Source organism: Mya arenaria, chromosome 12 (genome assembly GCF_026914265.1).
Source record: "Mya arenaria isolate MELC-2E11 chromosome 12, ASM2691426v1".
NCBI lineage: Eukaryota > Metazoa > Mollusca > Bivalvia > Myida > Myidae > Mya > Mya arenaria.
In genome coordinates, this window is record NC_069133.1 from 32,442,141 (window position 1) to 32,457,816 (window position 15,676).

General features: G+C 36.7%; 1 protein-coding gene across 9 annotated transcripts in view; it reads right to left on the reverse strand.

Moving 5' to 3' along the window:
• Positions 1 to 15,676, reverse strand: part of LOC128211208 (uncharacterized) — a 51,345-nt gene that overhangs the window by 19,756 nt on the left and 15,913 nt on the right. For 2 of the 9 annotated variants that reach the window (XM_052915722.1, XM_052915721.1), the window contains exon 1: positions 1,185 to 2,223. The exons of 3 other annotated variants lie outside the window; for them this stretch is intronic. In XM_052915722.1, the coding sequence (XP_052771682.1) occupies positions 1,185 to 1,942 (758 nt within the window). In that variant the 5' untranslated portion in view covers positions 1,943 to 2,223. Of the gene's footprint in view, positions 1 to 1,184; positions 2,224 to 4,905; positions 5,201 to 7,984; positions 8,132 to 10,915; positions 11,566 to 13,020; positions 13,151 to 15,676 lie in introns of those variants that run through there. 4 more of the 9 variants (XM_052915726.1, XM_052915725.1, XM_052915727.1 and 1 more) reach the window with 4 other exon arrangements.

Below are 15,676 nucleotides of genomic sequence, written 5' to 3' on the forward strand. Positions count from 1 at the left end.
ACACTCGCATTGACTGGTGTAGAGACACTCGCATTGACTGGTATAGAGACACTCGCATTGACTGGTGTAGAGACACTCGCATTGACTGGTATAGAGACACTCGCATTGACTGGTGTAGAGACACTCGCACTGACTGGTGTAGAGACACTCGCATTGACTGGTGTAGAGACACTCGCACTGACTGGTGTAGAGACACTCGCACTGACTGGTGTAGAGACACTCGCACTGACTGGTGTAGAGACACTCGCATTGACTGGTGTAGAGACACTCGCATTGACTGGTGTAGAGACACTCGCACTGACTGGTATAGAGACACTCGCATTGACTGGTGTAGAGACACTCGCATTGACTGGTATAGAGACACTCGCATTGACTGGTGTAGAGACACTCGCATTGACTGGTATAGAGACACTCGCACTGACTGGTGTAGAGACACTCGCATTGACTGGTGTAGAGACACTCGCACTGACTGGTATAGAGACACTCGCATTGACTGGTATAGAGACACTCGCATTGACTGGTATAGAGACACTCGCATTGACTGGTATAGAGAAACTCGCATTGACTGGTATAGAGACACTCGCATTGACTGGTATAGAGACATTCGCGCCAATACAAAGAAACTGATATTTCTATTTGATTCACTAAATAATGATTTCGGTTGTCGGGCTAAGCCCTGCTTATGCCGAATGAATGGTTTAGTAGAGCAAATATAACTCTTACATACAACATATATATTTCGGTCAGCTTATAATAGTACATCGTGTTTGGATTTATGGTAATAATGCAGTCAATGTCTATTCCATTTCGAATTATAATTTTAAATAAAATTGTGTAGATTACACCCTTCTTATTGTGTTTCCTTCAAGACCTGTCCAGTTCAGTAAATTCTACCTGCTTCTATAATACATTTTATCAACAAAAACAACACATTTTAAACCGTTACTAAGGTAGTAACTAGTGGATGTCTGGTGTTTCAAAATAAACATAGACTGATTTTCAAACAAATATAGGCTATGAACGTTATTTACCGACTAAAATACTTTTTAAATACGTCACCACCAATGTAAAAATTAAGCAATTATTTTCTGTTATTACCGAATTAAAACTTACATTAAAAATACATCACCGTTAAGGTAACAATTATAAGCAACACATTTCTGTAATTACCGACTAAAACTTACTTTGTTTGAAAGGTATAACTAGTATAATGTGGTGAAGTTTTATCTAATTTCATGTCGCCGAATTTTTCTCCGTTCCTTGGGCCCATACTTTCACAAAATCGAGTACTTGCACGTGTAAATGTCCTGGATTGAAACAATTTAACATCTTTGTGTTTATTTTTTAATTCACCAAAATCCAACGCAGTTTGAATAGTCTCCGCTTTCCACATCGATATCGCCGGAACGTGTTGGTGTTTCAAAGTCATCTTACTGGATGAAACTTTTTCGTGTTTATCAAAACCATTGTTTACACTTCGCTTAACTTGTAGTTTAGTTTCACTGATCGCTCCCAACTCTCTCAATTTCTGTTTTCTTGGTTCTTCACGAACCTCTGTTAGACACCTACTGTGAAGAGATTTACCCCCTTGATTATCATTAATCGACCTTACGTTACTAACTTTGTTCACATGAGATGTCTCATCTATATAATCGTTGCTTACTACACTTTGATCCGCATATTGTTGCTTTATCAATTGACCTCGGTTTTCGGATGGCCTTTTCTCGGATAACGTATTGATTTCCGTTTGATCCCTATAGTCATTTCCTAATCCTGTATCCTTCACTTTCCTAATATTAATCGGTTTATTGTTTACTATTGCATCAACAGATCTATCCCTCCGTTTCGGGTTTTGTATAGGTTTTGCTTTACCATCTGTGTTCGACTTTCGACTCGATAAACGCTTATCGTCTGATTCTGTTGCCAAGACAGACCAAGCCATGCGCGGTTTTATTCCAAAAATCAAAGAGGATCCTGTAGTGTTGCCACTTGAATTTATGAGTAAATCGTGAGGCGCTGACGTACATTTAGTTGACGTTGACCTTCCGCGAGACCTCCACCGACGTGACACGTGTTCCGTCGTTATTGCGCGCGCTTGCCTTGCGTTCTCGTGAGATTTTGTCGCGCGTGACACCAGTCTTCCACGTGAATGTGAAGACTTCTCTCGAGAAACAGAAGCTGCCCATGTTTTGCTCCGAGCTAACTCCTGAGTTTTAGGTTTTGCAAATCTCATATTTAAGTGATTTTAAGCAAGAAAACCCCCACAATAAACAATATATATTTATTAAATAGCTTGACTTCAGTTTAATCATGAGAAGGATCTCAACGTATGTGAAGTTATTTAATGCCAACAGATTGGAAACATATGTATCTTGTTTATTCACAAATCAGACTGAAACTGATTTGTCATGAATTATACAAAAACTTCATTTGATTTTTAATTTGCACGAATTGGATTTAGGACTTTGGATTGAATTAGTAAAAAAACATGAATTAACTATTGTCAATGTTTCAATGAACTCATTTGAATGGCGATGCTTAAAAACGTTCATTCGGCCATGCTTAAATATACCAACTTTGAAGTAAGGAGCGTAATATGAAACATATCCTATCTTACAAATATTAATCAATTTTGATTGTCGTAAAGAAACCCAGTTGAGTAAATAAGCCTTAAATATGGGAAATAGAAATCCCTTTATCTAGTATGATGATTTGAATATCGACCAACAATGCATCATTACTAAAATAATCAAAGAAGACAGTACTTCAAATACTTTAATTTCTTTGAAAGTATGTAATATGATGAGCTTTATTACTGCATTACTAGATCCTTTAACATTTTATTCATTTTCAACTCCCATCTATTGATACTCGCTGATAGATGAAATCAAGGACGTGGTAATAAACTGAAGATAAAACGTGAATACCCATGCCATCTGATAAAATAATGAAGCTCATTTCAAATGCGTTATAATTTCTCGTTGACAAGTATGTATGAAAATTATATTATGATTGGAAAAGCTCTTGGTGAATAATTTAAACGAGGTGACCTTGATTCTGGAGAAGTTATTCATAACAGCAAATTGTATTGGGTGACCTAAACCATAGGTAACAGTATTTGTCCGATGTGTTGAAAGTCCTTGACCGATACTGCCACATGTGACCTAAATGGCCACAGTTTAAGTTAATAGATACAGATGTTGAACAAAATAATCCAAAGATATGCATGCCAATAATTTTCATCACTATCTATGAATGACAGTTCCGTCCATGGCTGAACCCTATGGCGTACCAATTTAGTCAAAGGTCGCATAAAGCCGACAGTAGATCCGAGCCTCTAATATAGAGGTTTTCCTCTATGTTATTTAGAGGTGCACCTCTATCTTGCAGGTCTAAATAAAGCGGTGCATCCCCATTTTAGAGATGATGAAGTGACTACTGCAACTGCGGTTGTTTGTTGTTGTTGTAGTTGTTATTGTTGATGATGATGATGATGATGATGATGATGATGATGATGATGATGATGATGATGATGATGATGATGATGATGATGATGACGACGACGACGACGACGATGATGATGATGGTGGTGACGACGAATGATGCTAAGTATTGGTTAAGGGTGATAAGTATGCATTTACCCAAATAAATGAGCATGGCATATCGCAGGCATTCGGCCCATTTATTTAGTTTATGCATATTAATAACCCTTCAACCTGACTAGTATTTGTGATTTCAGTTTGTCTACTAAGCCTGCTTCTTTAAAGATATGCCGATTCACCTGATTATTTTAAATCAATAAGGGCCCTCTGCTGATTTACCAAAATGACTGTACGGCAGATTTGAAAGAAACTGCCACCCCATTGGACGCAACATACTTTCAAACCACTGGCACCGGATTTTCAAACTCAATCATTTTTTTAAAAAATCAAAAAAAATCTTATATCAAAAATAATTAGTATATTATACAGTACAAAGTGCATATTTAAAAAAAATATTTTTCAATATTTTTTACTTATTCGGCATTATAATTTTTAGTAAGGAATTATAAGATTTTTTTTGATTTTTAAAAAAAATGATTGAGTTTGAAAAGACTAAATGCATTTTAAAAGAGAGGACATGTGTGAATATTTCACTTCCTGGATTATAAAAAAAGAAACACCAAGATATTTTTCCCGTTTTGAGCTTTAAGGCCTAGTTTTGCTGATCGCCTTTCTCTTCAACCAAGTGTAATTATTTTCTATTTTTACAGTTAAATTCTCTGTTGGAGGTCAAACCATATAATTAAGTGTAAACTGACTTATTTTGTGTTGTAGGAACTTCATAATAATCATGTACTTAACCAATAGCATTCATAAATCTGATTTTTTGTTAATTATTTAAACATAGTCGAGTCATTATTACCTTTGAATATAAAATATTTTACGAAAATGGTTTTCACTAGCGGAACAGGAGGGGGGACCCGCCACCACCCCTCCCCCGACCCCCTGAAATCGTCGAACTTAACTATTTATGTCAATATCGTATACAAAAGTAACAAAACATACCATAAATGAAACACTTCTGAACTGAATAGTGAGTTATTTCTAGAGGGAGAACCCTCACACCCTCGTCAACAATCGCTTATGAGAGAGGGGCGCATGTCAAAAGGGTGCACCCAATAGTTTCAAACCCTCTAACATTGATTCCTGGATCCGCCCCTGCTTTTGACTCTTTTCAAACTTGTCATTTCTGTAGTCCGCGAGTGTTTCTAATTCTTTGGATGGAAATCTACACACTAGGACATGCTATTTATATAACCCACTGACTGTCAATTTGATGTTACACAGTTTTTATTGAAAGTTATTTAGATAAAAACTAAAACCATTCACACAACAAAAATGAAAATAGTATCACAAAACATACCTTAACTTGATGAATTTATGCATATAAGCATCCATATTTTCCCAGAAAGCTCACTTCCTCAGTCATTTTATCTTGAAGAAACAAGAGACGCTTAATATTTCATGAATGCCTACAGCCTATACATATATTTAGCCTCATTATTTTTAATGTCTGCAATTTACATGTTAAATCTCGCGTTTTATAAAACCTTTCGCAATGTTTCCTTTAATTTGTGACAATCTATTGAGAATAACCTTAGCCTATACAAATCATATTTCGGTTAACAAAAATCAAGAAGTCACACAAATATCTTATATTATTTCTTTGATCAAATTTGTAATTGTGTTTGGTTTAAATTCGAAACGAAAAATAACACTTTTATGTGGACAAGGGCCTCGTTTCCCATGGAAAAGTTAAAAGTGCATAATTATAAACTTGAAGATATGAGAGAGGTTGCAAACCGAGACGTGAACGTGTTCTAGCCGCGCGTAAATGAAACAGCTGAAGGGTAAAAAAGAATTTGCGAAACTTTACTTCAATTTGTTCATTTATACTTGATCATACCCCCGAAAATCACTTCCATCATGACATCGTACATTTCATTCTAAATGGTGTATACTGTGTGTACATACCTGAATGACGTAGCGCACTAGTACATGTACCTCCCGACACGTACACGTTTGTGTACGCGTACAACACTTTATTGATGGTAATAAGATCAACCCCCCCCCCCCCCCCCACACACACACCCCACCACCCCAACGTCGTATTGCCTTAATTGTAACACAAATATTACTTGAATTAATAAAACATAACCCATCAGTTAATTATATATAATTAAGTTAAGTATTGAAATTCGACTGGCAAAGTGTGTCAAATGTCCTACCTTTGTACAAGTTTGAGCAAAACTCACCCATCAATATTTTTAGCCGAATTATTGTTCTATGGTCTCACATGAATGTAAGCCACGTGCTATATGGGAAAATATTTTGGTATTTAGTTTGTTACAACCTCTTAGTCTACAATCAGTTTGGAAAAAACCCACACATTAAACAATTCCTTAATACATACAAAATATCATTTAGAATGCAGTTTAAGGTTCACTTTTGTAGATTACGACTGTCTAGAGCTGTACATCCACTTCGTAGAAACAGAATGTATTGTCTTTGTAGCAACCTGACAGTTGCTGTGGGAGATGATTTTCACATTGTTCGTGTTTGTCAAATTCTATTACGTAAGGTCATCAGTGGTTGTAACAACCAACTAGTTGAAATGTACGCTCAACGCATAAAGCAGAAATTGCTTATATGGGGCGCAACTGTGCCTTTTGCCACATAAAGAGGATTAACTAAACCATTTATTATAAAGCTAAAAAATAGAGTTCTTATATTTCAACAAAAACGATGGTGATGACGTAAATGATGATGATGATGATGATGATGTCCGTCTGTCCGTCCCGAAATTTTGTGACGTGGGAGTCTCCAGAGTCACTTACATTTGTTCATTGGTGTATGAATGATGATGGTGGTGGTTTTGATGATGTTGTTGATTATGATGATGATTAAGATTAGGGCGTAGCATATTACTGTCATTTTGAAAAAAAATACAGGAATGATAAATGGAATCAATTAAAGACAGACGTCCATGATGACCCTATATCAGTCATCTGAGTCCTCTGTTCAACTGCCCAAAACTAATGTTGTGTTGATTTTTTTGGAAACAATATCATTTTCAAAAGTTTTCCTTTCGTTGCCCTGGTAACCAGAGATATACGCTGATGACCTAGACGTGAATAAATTTCACAATCGCATAATAAATCGCACCAGTTGTTCTTGACATTGAAATAATTCTTAGCTCATCTGAGCACAAAGAGCACATGTGGAGCTGTGAAGATTGTTGGATTTCTGTTGTTTGTCCGTCGTTAACAATTGACTTTCTAGAAACCTTTGAAATGACGTTGAAAGTGCGCATTGTCAAGCGTACATGCCCGTTAGTCTGACAAAAAATGCAAGAATATATGTTACATCATACGAAGATTCAATTTCTGATTGTCCCAAATGACGGTGATGTGCGTTGTCTTAACATATATACCCGCTATTAGATGGGCAAAACGCCATTTCAAACGTTTTCGCAGAAATATCAATTGGTTTGGTTCACATTTAAACCGTTTTACGAAATCTTTGTCAGAATTTACGTCTCAAAATGTCTAGTTCAAAGCTTGGTTAAGTGGACACAAAAAAACTAAGTCCGATCTTGATGAAACTTTATCAACCACTATTGTATCAGTGTGTGTATACCACGTGATAAATTACGTCATATATGTTACGTCGAAAGGCAAACTTTTGCTTAAAATAAAGACTAAAATCAAAGATAACTTTTCGCTTACTTCACCATTTTAAATGAAACAAAGGACAGTCTATGCAGCTTGAAGAGCCCCACCTTTGTTTTATAACAGGAGTTTGATACGGTGATTAGTTTTATCAAACACTTCGACAAACCTGTTTCCCAAACAATGTTTTGACAGACTCCGTCAGACGGCCGTATTGTGAAAAGGATTGTCGAAGTGTTATAAGAAACTAAACTCTCAATCAAAATTTGGTAAAAGACCGAAGGCGGGGTTCCGTAAGCTGCATAGACTGCGCTATGTTTCATTTAAAATGATAAAGAAAATGAAAAGTAATCATTGTTTTAAGTCTTCAATCGAAGCAAAATATTGCCTTCCGACGTAGCATTTATGACGCAATTTATCACGTGGTATACACACACTGTGTACTAGTATGTGTTTTAATTGTTGTTTTTTATGCGGCGAAAGTGTGCCTTTTTGCCACATAAGAAAGTCCTGTTTTTGCGTTGAAAATCGCCGCATAAACGTAGTCGATTTCGTTTATGCGGAGATGCTGTTATGCGGCGTTACAACGCGTTTGCAATTGTTCAACAGCGGAACGCCAGTACGTGAATAACATAGAAACCATATTAGTAAAAAAGCACGCATATGCAACCCATTTGTCTCTAATGGTCTGAGCGAGAACCGTTTTAAACAGGAAAGGTATTATAATTGTATTCTTATAACGTAAAATAAAAATATATTAAAAGATCGTACCGTACATGTTTCCTATTCCCAAAGTACATCGTTTGGAGTTGATCAGGATTTAGGGTGTAGAACCTGTTGTTAAATTCCGGTGACTTCCTTGCCATCTTTAACTATTCTGTTTATTTTATACTTTAAAAATGTAAATACCACAGACACATAATTCATAAGATACGCTACCTCGGTTTCTAGGATTAACACAAATGTTGTTGTCAGATGAGTTATTAAATGTTTGTACCGTAAGGTTTTCTTTAAAAAGTAGTGTAAGAATGTGTTAATTCGGTGTAAAAACATTCACGTTCCTCAGTGAATCCCATTTTCAAATTCAATGCAGTTTAATGTCAAATGTCAATACGTTGTATATAAATAATAGCAATGTTACACAATTGTTTTCGACCTAATACTTTGAGCTCACCGAGTATCCAGCTAGGGATTAACCTTAGACACAATATAGGTTCACAGTACTTCATTTCACTTAATTTCAAATATTGATTTTTTCAACGAAATTTGTTTAGTGTTGAATTCCAATTATATCATTAAATCTATCATTATTGATCAAGGCCAGTTTTGACCAATTAGTGTTAAAAATACGTGAATATCGAATTAGAGTAAACCTAATGCATATATGTTTTTTCAATTTTTAACAACTGGGGATTTTTTTTCTATTTTTTAAGTAGACGTACATATGTCTATCAGAAGAAGGTGTTTATTTTCAAGCTTATTCATTGAGAACTTTAAAAATTTCACAAAAATCAAGGTCAGTATACCCATGCCCTGGGATAGGACTATTTCACTCCTTATTGTCAATACTTATGTTTACGCTCACCACTTAGCAACAAAAGTAAATTTATATCAGTGATTATCATGGTATAATGTCAATGGTTACTCTGGTAACGCGATACACTGTAGATACCCACTTGGACCTTTAACCAAAAGTCAATACATCAAATGACCTTTAACCAAAAGTCAATACATCAATGACCTTTAACCAAAAGTCAATACATCCTATGACCTTTAACCAAAAGTCAATACATCAAATGACCTTTAACCAAAAGTCAATACATCAAATGACCTTTAACCAAAAGTCAATACATCCTATGACCTTTAACCAAAAGTCAATACATCCTATGACCTTTAACCAAAAATCAATACATCAAATGACCTTTAACCAAAAGTCAATAGATCAAATGACCTTTAACCAAAAGTCAATACATCAAATGACCTTTAACCAAAAGTCAATACATCAATGACCTTTAACCAAAAGTCAATACATCAAATGACCTTTAACCAAAAGTCAATACATCAAATGACCTTTAACCAAAAGTCAATACATCAAATAATCAATTTAAACCAAAATAAACATTGACACGTGGCTACACGGTATATTACGTACATATGTATATGTGTAAACAGGACCCTGGCGGAATACTTCCAATAGGGCGTTTTCATAATACGTACGGTATGTGTATTTTTATACCGGGAGTGATCCGAATAAAAACATCAAACATCTAAAAATTCTGAAAAACCACCAACAGTGAAACTAAATATATTTCACTGTATTTGGAAAACTAAAGTGACGATGTCAATCCCAGAGTCAACAGCAAAAACCAAGGTGCAGTTCCATGAAGAGATAAAGCTGGTTAAACGAAGCGCAGATGCGTCAAGGAGACGGCCACTGAAAGATTACGTACACAGCCAACATCCAGATAGGAGCAATAGTGGTATCTAAAGCACCAGTACGAAGACAGATGAACAACATTTAACATAAAAATCCTAACATAATTGTACTCAGGAAAATTAGAATTAACCGTGCATAATAAATAAACAACAGTTTCTCTCACGAAAACGGATTCAAGATTTGGATTTTATATAGCTCTTTGATTTCAGGATAGATTATTATATATGTTCACTTAAGCCTCTTAAGCAACATATAGACAGCAGATTTTAACTCATTTAACGTTTCTGGTAAGAGTATCATTCACGGATATGCGGGGTGGGTTAAAAACATCAGCCCCTCGGGCAAACTGAGAGGAGAGATACTCGACGTCAACTGTCGCAAGCGGCTTCCGCACGTGCGCTAGGACCGGGTATTTCGACCGTGCGACATATACCTAAGCACTACTTATAAATGCGATGAACATGATAACGCGCTGAATCCCCATCAAACGTTTAACAGGGTAACGTGATGAACCCTCATAACGCGATGAATATGATAAAGCTATGAACCTTTTCAAGCGATGAACAAGGGTTTGAACCCTTTTAACGGGATAAGCAGTGTAACGTGATGAACCCTTATAACGCGATGAGAAGGGTAACGTGATGATCCCTTATAACGCGATGAGAAGGGTAACGTGATGAACCCTTATAATACGTGATGAACCCTTATAATACGTGATGAACCCTTATAATACGTGATGAACCCTTATAACGCGACGAGAAGGGTAACGTGATGATCCCTTATAACGCGATGAGAAGGGTAACGTGATGAACCCTTATAATACGTGATGAACCCTTATAACGCGATGAGAAGGGTAACGTGATGATTCCTTATAACGCGATGAGAAGGGTAACGTGATGAACCCTTATAACGCGATGAGAAGGGTAACGTGATGAACCCTTATAACGCGATGAGAAGGGTAACGTGATGAACCCTTATAACGCGATGAGAAGGGTAACGTGATGAACCCTTATAACGCGATGAGAAGGGTAACGTGATGATTCCTTATAACGCGATGAGAAGGGTAACGTGATGAACCCTTATAACGCAATGAGAAGGGTAACGTGATGAACCCTTATAACTCGATAAGCAGGGTAACGTGATGAACGTGATGAACCCTTATAACTCGATAAACAGGGTAACGTGATGAACTTGGTATTTCGGTGAACACCTTTACTTCATGAACCAGGTATGAATTGAAACACACAATGAAGCAGCAATCATACCTGATACGAACAAACTTGTCAAAGTGGACAGTTCTCTGTTTCTCAACAACCACTTTCTCGACAGGCCTTGGAAATCCAAACTCCGTCGCCGACTTCCTGTCCAATCGGATATCCTCGACCTTGATACTAAGACCACTGGTGCTGCGATGGAATCCCTCTACGATCGGAAGTGGCGGTCCCCTGCTAGGCGACCTAGGATCTGGTATCACAGTCTGCTCCAACTGTATGCTTAAGTTGCTAACGTTCCGTCGGAAGCTGTTCGTCCGTCCGATAGGTGGCACCACCAGAGCGTCCGTAAGGTTTTTGGTTGGAGATGGTGTCTCCTCTCCCCGGAAGCGCTCAGCGACATCCAGTTGCTTTTTCTTTTTTCCGCTGTTCTTTTTGGAGGCGCCGACTATTTTTTGGTCGTCAGACTCGTTTACAACAACATCCATGCTTTCTTCAGACAACACCCGTGTCATACGAGTTATTTCTAGCATTCTAGCTCATTTCTTAGCACAGACTCCCTTACAGTTATTCAATTTCATATAGTTATTATGTTCGAACACTTTTTCTTAACAAAAACACAACCGGCCGCATTTTATGCAGCCTTGACCCCTCATCCATATTTTATCATAATGTACAGAAAATCCAGCTAGGTGTTGGTTACCATGGTGGCGTAGTTCTGCGCGAGTACCAACATAAGCATTCCAGTGGTACTCAAATGTTATAAGGCGCCCTTAATTAACTTCAATTAAACCTCAATTAAAATGACTGAACCGAAATAACCATCAAGATCACTTTATCAGATACTATGTTTTTAGCATACTGGAATCCTTTGTTCTTTAATTAAGTTAGGTTTAAAATGTTCGCATGCTCTTGTGTCTCAAGTATACAACGCCAATCTTATTTTTGGCGAACAACCTACTTTTAGAATAGAACTCAGTAGTACTTATTTATAGCATAGGTCCACCAATGCCAAATGTGTAGAATTGCAGTATAATTGAATTACAAAAAATGTTATCACCTGAAACAAAGAAGTTGTAATCAGCCAATTAAGGCTACAATAGTTGGGCGTATTGTTTAAACTTATAGGTTATTATCAAGGTTATTTTCTTGAACCAAAGATGCGACATTTGTCCCATAAGTGACACTGATGTAGTTTCTATACGTGAATCTGTAATAACAAAACTTTCTGGCATGAAACAATGAGAGAGAAAAAAAAACAAGGTTGTAAGATGAGCGACTCCTTACTGACACGGAGACAGACGTGATATAAGACTTTATCAACTTTACCACTGTCACTACAGCACCTATATAACTCTACTGTTATTACGAGTACTGTGGCAATTCATAGAGACACAATTGCCCATTCTAATGCATAAACTACATCTACAGCACTTCGAAAACAGGATTCAATTTTTAACAATCATGTCAAAAGCAGCAAGCCTCCTCAGTTTACAGATGTTAATATTTAAACAGTGTACATTGTATCGACTATTTAATGTCGCTTTCCAAGATGATGACAACCCTGCCTGGGTACCCGCCAATGAAATTCACATATTCCCAATTTCAGATAGTCAACCATTAAGAATTTCAATTTTCGCGGGTGTTTTGAGGTCCGCTTACTTCCACTTATCCGATGCACAGCACATGTTGTGTTGACAATGTATTAGCCAATGAGGTAGTAATCTGAATGATTTAGAAGGACTCGTTCGCTACGCGGACTCCGCCAATTCCTAATCATTAAAATGTTACTTCATGTCATCTAACTATTAAATATTTCAATGCTAAATGCCGTGTGTAATGATTTCATGGGAACAAAGGATGATTGTAATTAAGGAACCTATGGAAAGATTCGTTAATAATTTATTTTATACAACAATGTGTACCAGTTACAAAATACTGCGTGACATATGTGTTGAGGTTGAACAAACAAAACGCACATAACACACCAGGCACACACTTACGACACAGCCGACATATACCATTGCTACCTCAAATAGCTAATATATTCAAACTTATTGTAGATGACATCAAAATGTCAACCGATCTTACACAGCAAGTATACCACACACGAGTGTACACTTTAGATATTATAAACTTTGATGAGAAAGTTCCCGTACCTGATATAGACAAACTGGTCAAAGTGGACATTCTTGGATGTCTTGTTGAATATTTCCACCTTGTTGATGGGCTGAGGAAAAAGTTGACTCCCCTGTTCGCTCTCCTCCATTAATATATCCTCTAATGCTACACTCGCCTCCCCATCCCCATCCTCCTCCCCTGCTACCCCCTCGCCAATAGCGGGCAGAATTCGCAGGTTTGTAAGATTCTTGCTACCTTGCTTAGCGTCGAATTGGAACCGCCTGTACATGGTATTTTTTCGCGCGTGGAAACGTAGTTTAATACATGACTAATACACGTGATGCACATGACAGATAGGCTATAAACATTGTATGGACCTCGCTGTGCACCTGGTCCGCTGTTCTTACTCCGAGATTACTATAGTTTGTATCGAAACGTTTGCAGCATGCATTTTAATTTAAAATGCTTTTTCTGTATGACACTGGCGTGGTGTTCTTTCCGTCCACATGGTAGTTAATGCACGTGTGTTAACTTGACACCTGGTACTCCTGTCTGTCTTATCTGCCCTGTTATGGGGGTTTACTGGTACATGCACGTGTATTCCTCTTTTTCTTATTTTGACATAATTATCTGTCACATTGGATAACACGTGGTATTACATATTGTACATGTATATAAAGTGGATTGCACTATCTCCATACGTGCATGAACTGTTCTCGATTTTACACTTTAGTGAATACAGTTATGATCATTAAGACCTTGACCAGTGCCCTACAAAATGCTAATTCCAATTGATAAAAGGTATGTCCAGCGTAAGTAAGCGTTTATTCTTCCTCTCATTTTTGGTTTCCAAGGAAAATTAATCAAATAATTAACCATCCGAAATAACTTAAATATTCGAACACATTTTAAACCACACGGTTACTACAAATTTATCAGAGCGATACCAGATTAAAATACAATGCATCCGTCTATATTTTAAATGCTTTTGTCTTTAAGAATTTTATTGTTTTCCGAACATAATAGTCGAGGAGATAGACGTATAGATAGGATAGTCGATGTTTTTGCATACATGGGTATACGATTCTTAAAGAGTTGTTAATGAGCGTTGAATAAATACGGTATTTTTAATTTTGCTACAATTGAGTAAATATCATACCATAGGATGTAGTATGAAGTTGAAACTTTGATGGACAAATCAAACCATTGATAGCCAATATCAAAACCCATTAAGCATTCATTTATCTTCATATTAGGTGTTGAAATAGGCATACACACTATTTGCCTAATGCAATCAAATTAGCAACGTATACTTAAAGTTTGCTACGCAAAAGATTAATAACTACCGCTATCGTCCAATCAGCTATCGAAGTACACAACAAGCGGTGTAGCTACGGTGTTCACCGGTAACGCTCATTCTCCGTATACGGATAAAACATACTTTGCATTAAAGCAATTTATTATACTAAGCAATGTTTTATGCAGGAATCATTACGCTGTTTATTTCAAAAGAAAAATACAGGTATGACCAAAAGTGAGTGCTTTCACATGTAAATGTTGTTAACGAACTGCATCGGTGGATAATTACTAAGCGCGTGAGTACCCAACAATACAAAAAGCTAATAATACGTCTGTGTGAATTTACTTTTTGGAGACAGCAGCCGATTTCCTTTTCCAAATCTTACAAAAAATCATAAGTGCTGCTAAATGCATGCGTAGGAATGAGAAGCACATTCAAGATGTGTTCATTTCCAGGTTATGTCAGTTGAACCAGTCTATCTACATCAGGGGCGGGTCCAGGATTTGACGTTAAAGGGAGCGTAAATTAGAAGCGCAACTCTTTGAATTGCGCCTCTCTCTCTCAGAATCGAAATTTATTTGATTTAAAATGTTGGAAGGATGGTATAAGGGTATTGTTTCAAGAAAATTTAACAATTTGTGGTCCGAAATGATCCTCATATGTTGAAATAAAAAGTTAACTTGGACGATAGCGAACACAATGCTAAATTTTAGAATCTCTAGAATCTGTATAATGTATGGTAAAAGTTCATGTTTTACAACTACAACTGATTTAGTCCGAGGGAGCGACAACCTTAAATACTTGGCTCTGATTGACATGTTTGAATCAATGAACTATGAACTAAATCGATTCAGTTACGCCCCCCCCCCCATTTTGACTCTGATTGGCTGGTTTGAAAGTACGCACCCGTAATGATGCATACTGTAAATGTCAATATCATAACGTAATAAAACTAAATCAAATATTTTTTTAACATCTGAATATAAATAGAGCCTGACCTATGGTGTATAGGTCCGTGTTAACATTCAGTTAAATAACCAACAGTTAATTAGTCTTGTTAATCCACGAACTTTTAGTATTATATTAACTATTATGTAATAACTATAAATAACCTATAGTTAGTAAATCGACGGACTCTTGCGACGCTGCCTTTTATACTTCAGAAGGATATCAAAATTATAAACAAAACAACTGCTGACATGCCGTGATAACGACTTTTATTTGTTATGTTTGCACCCTTATAAGCTCAGTTACACCACAAATATGGCCAAGACCTGGCAACAATGCCGGTTGTGAAAAGCGTGATTCTGTCAACCCATAATTCTGTTCTGAGCATAACTGTCAGACTAAATATTTGGCATTCTTATACATATTGACTTGTATTGTAATGTATT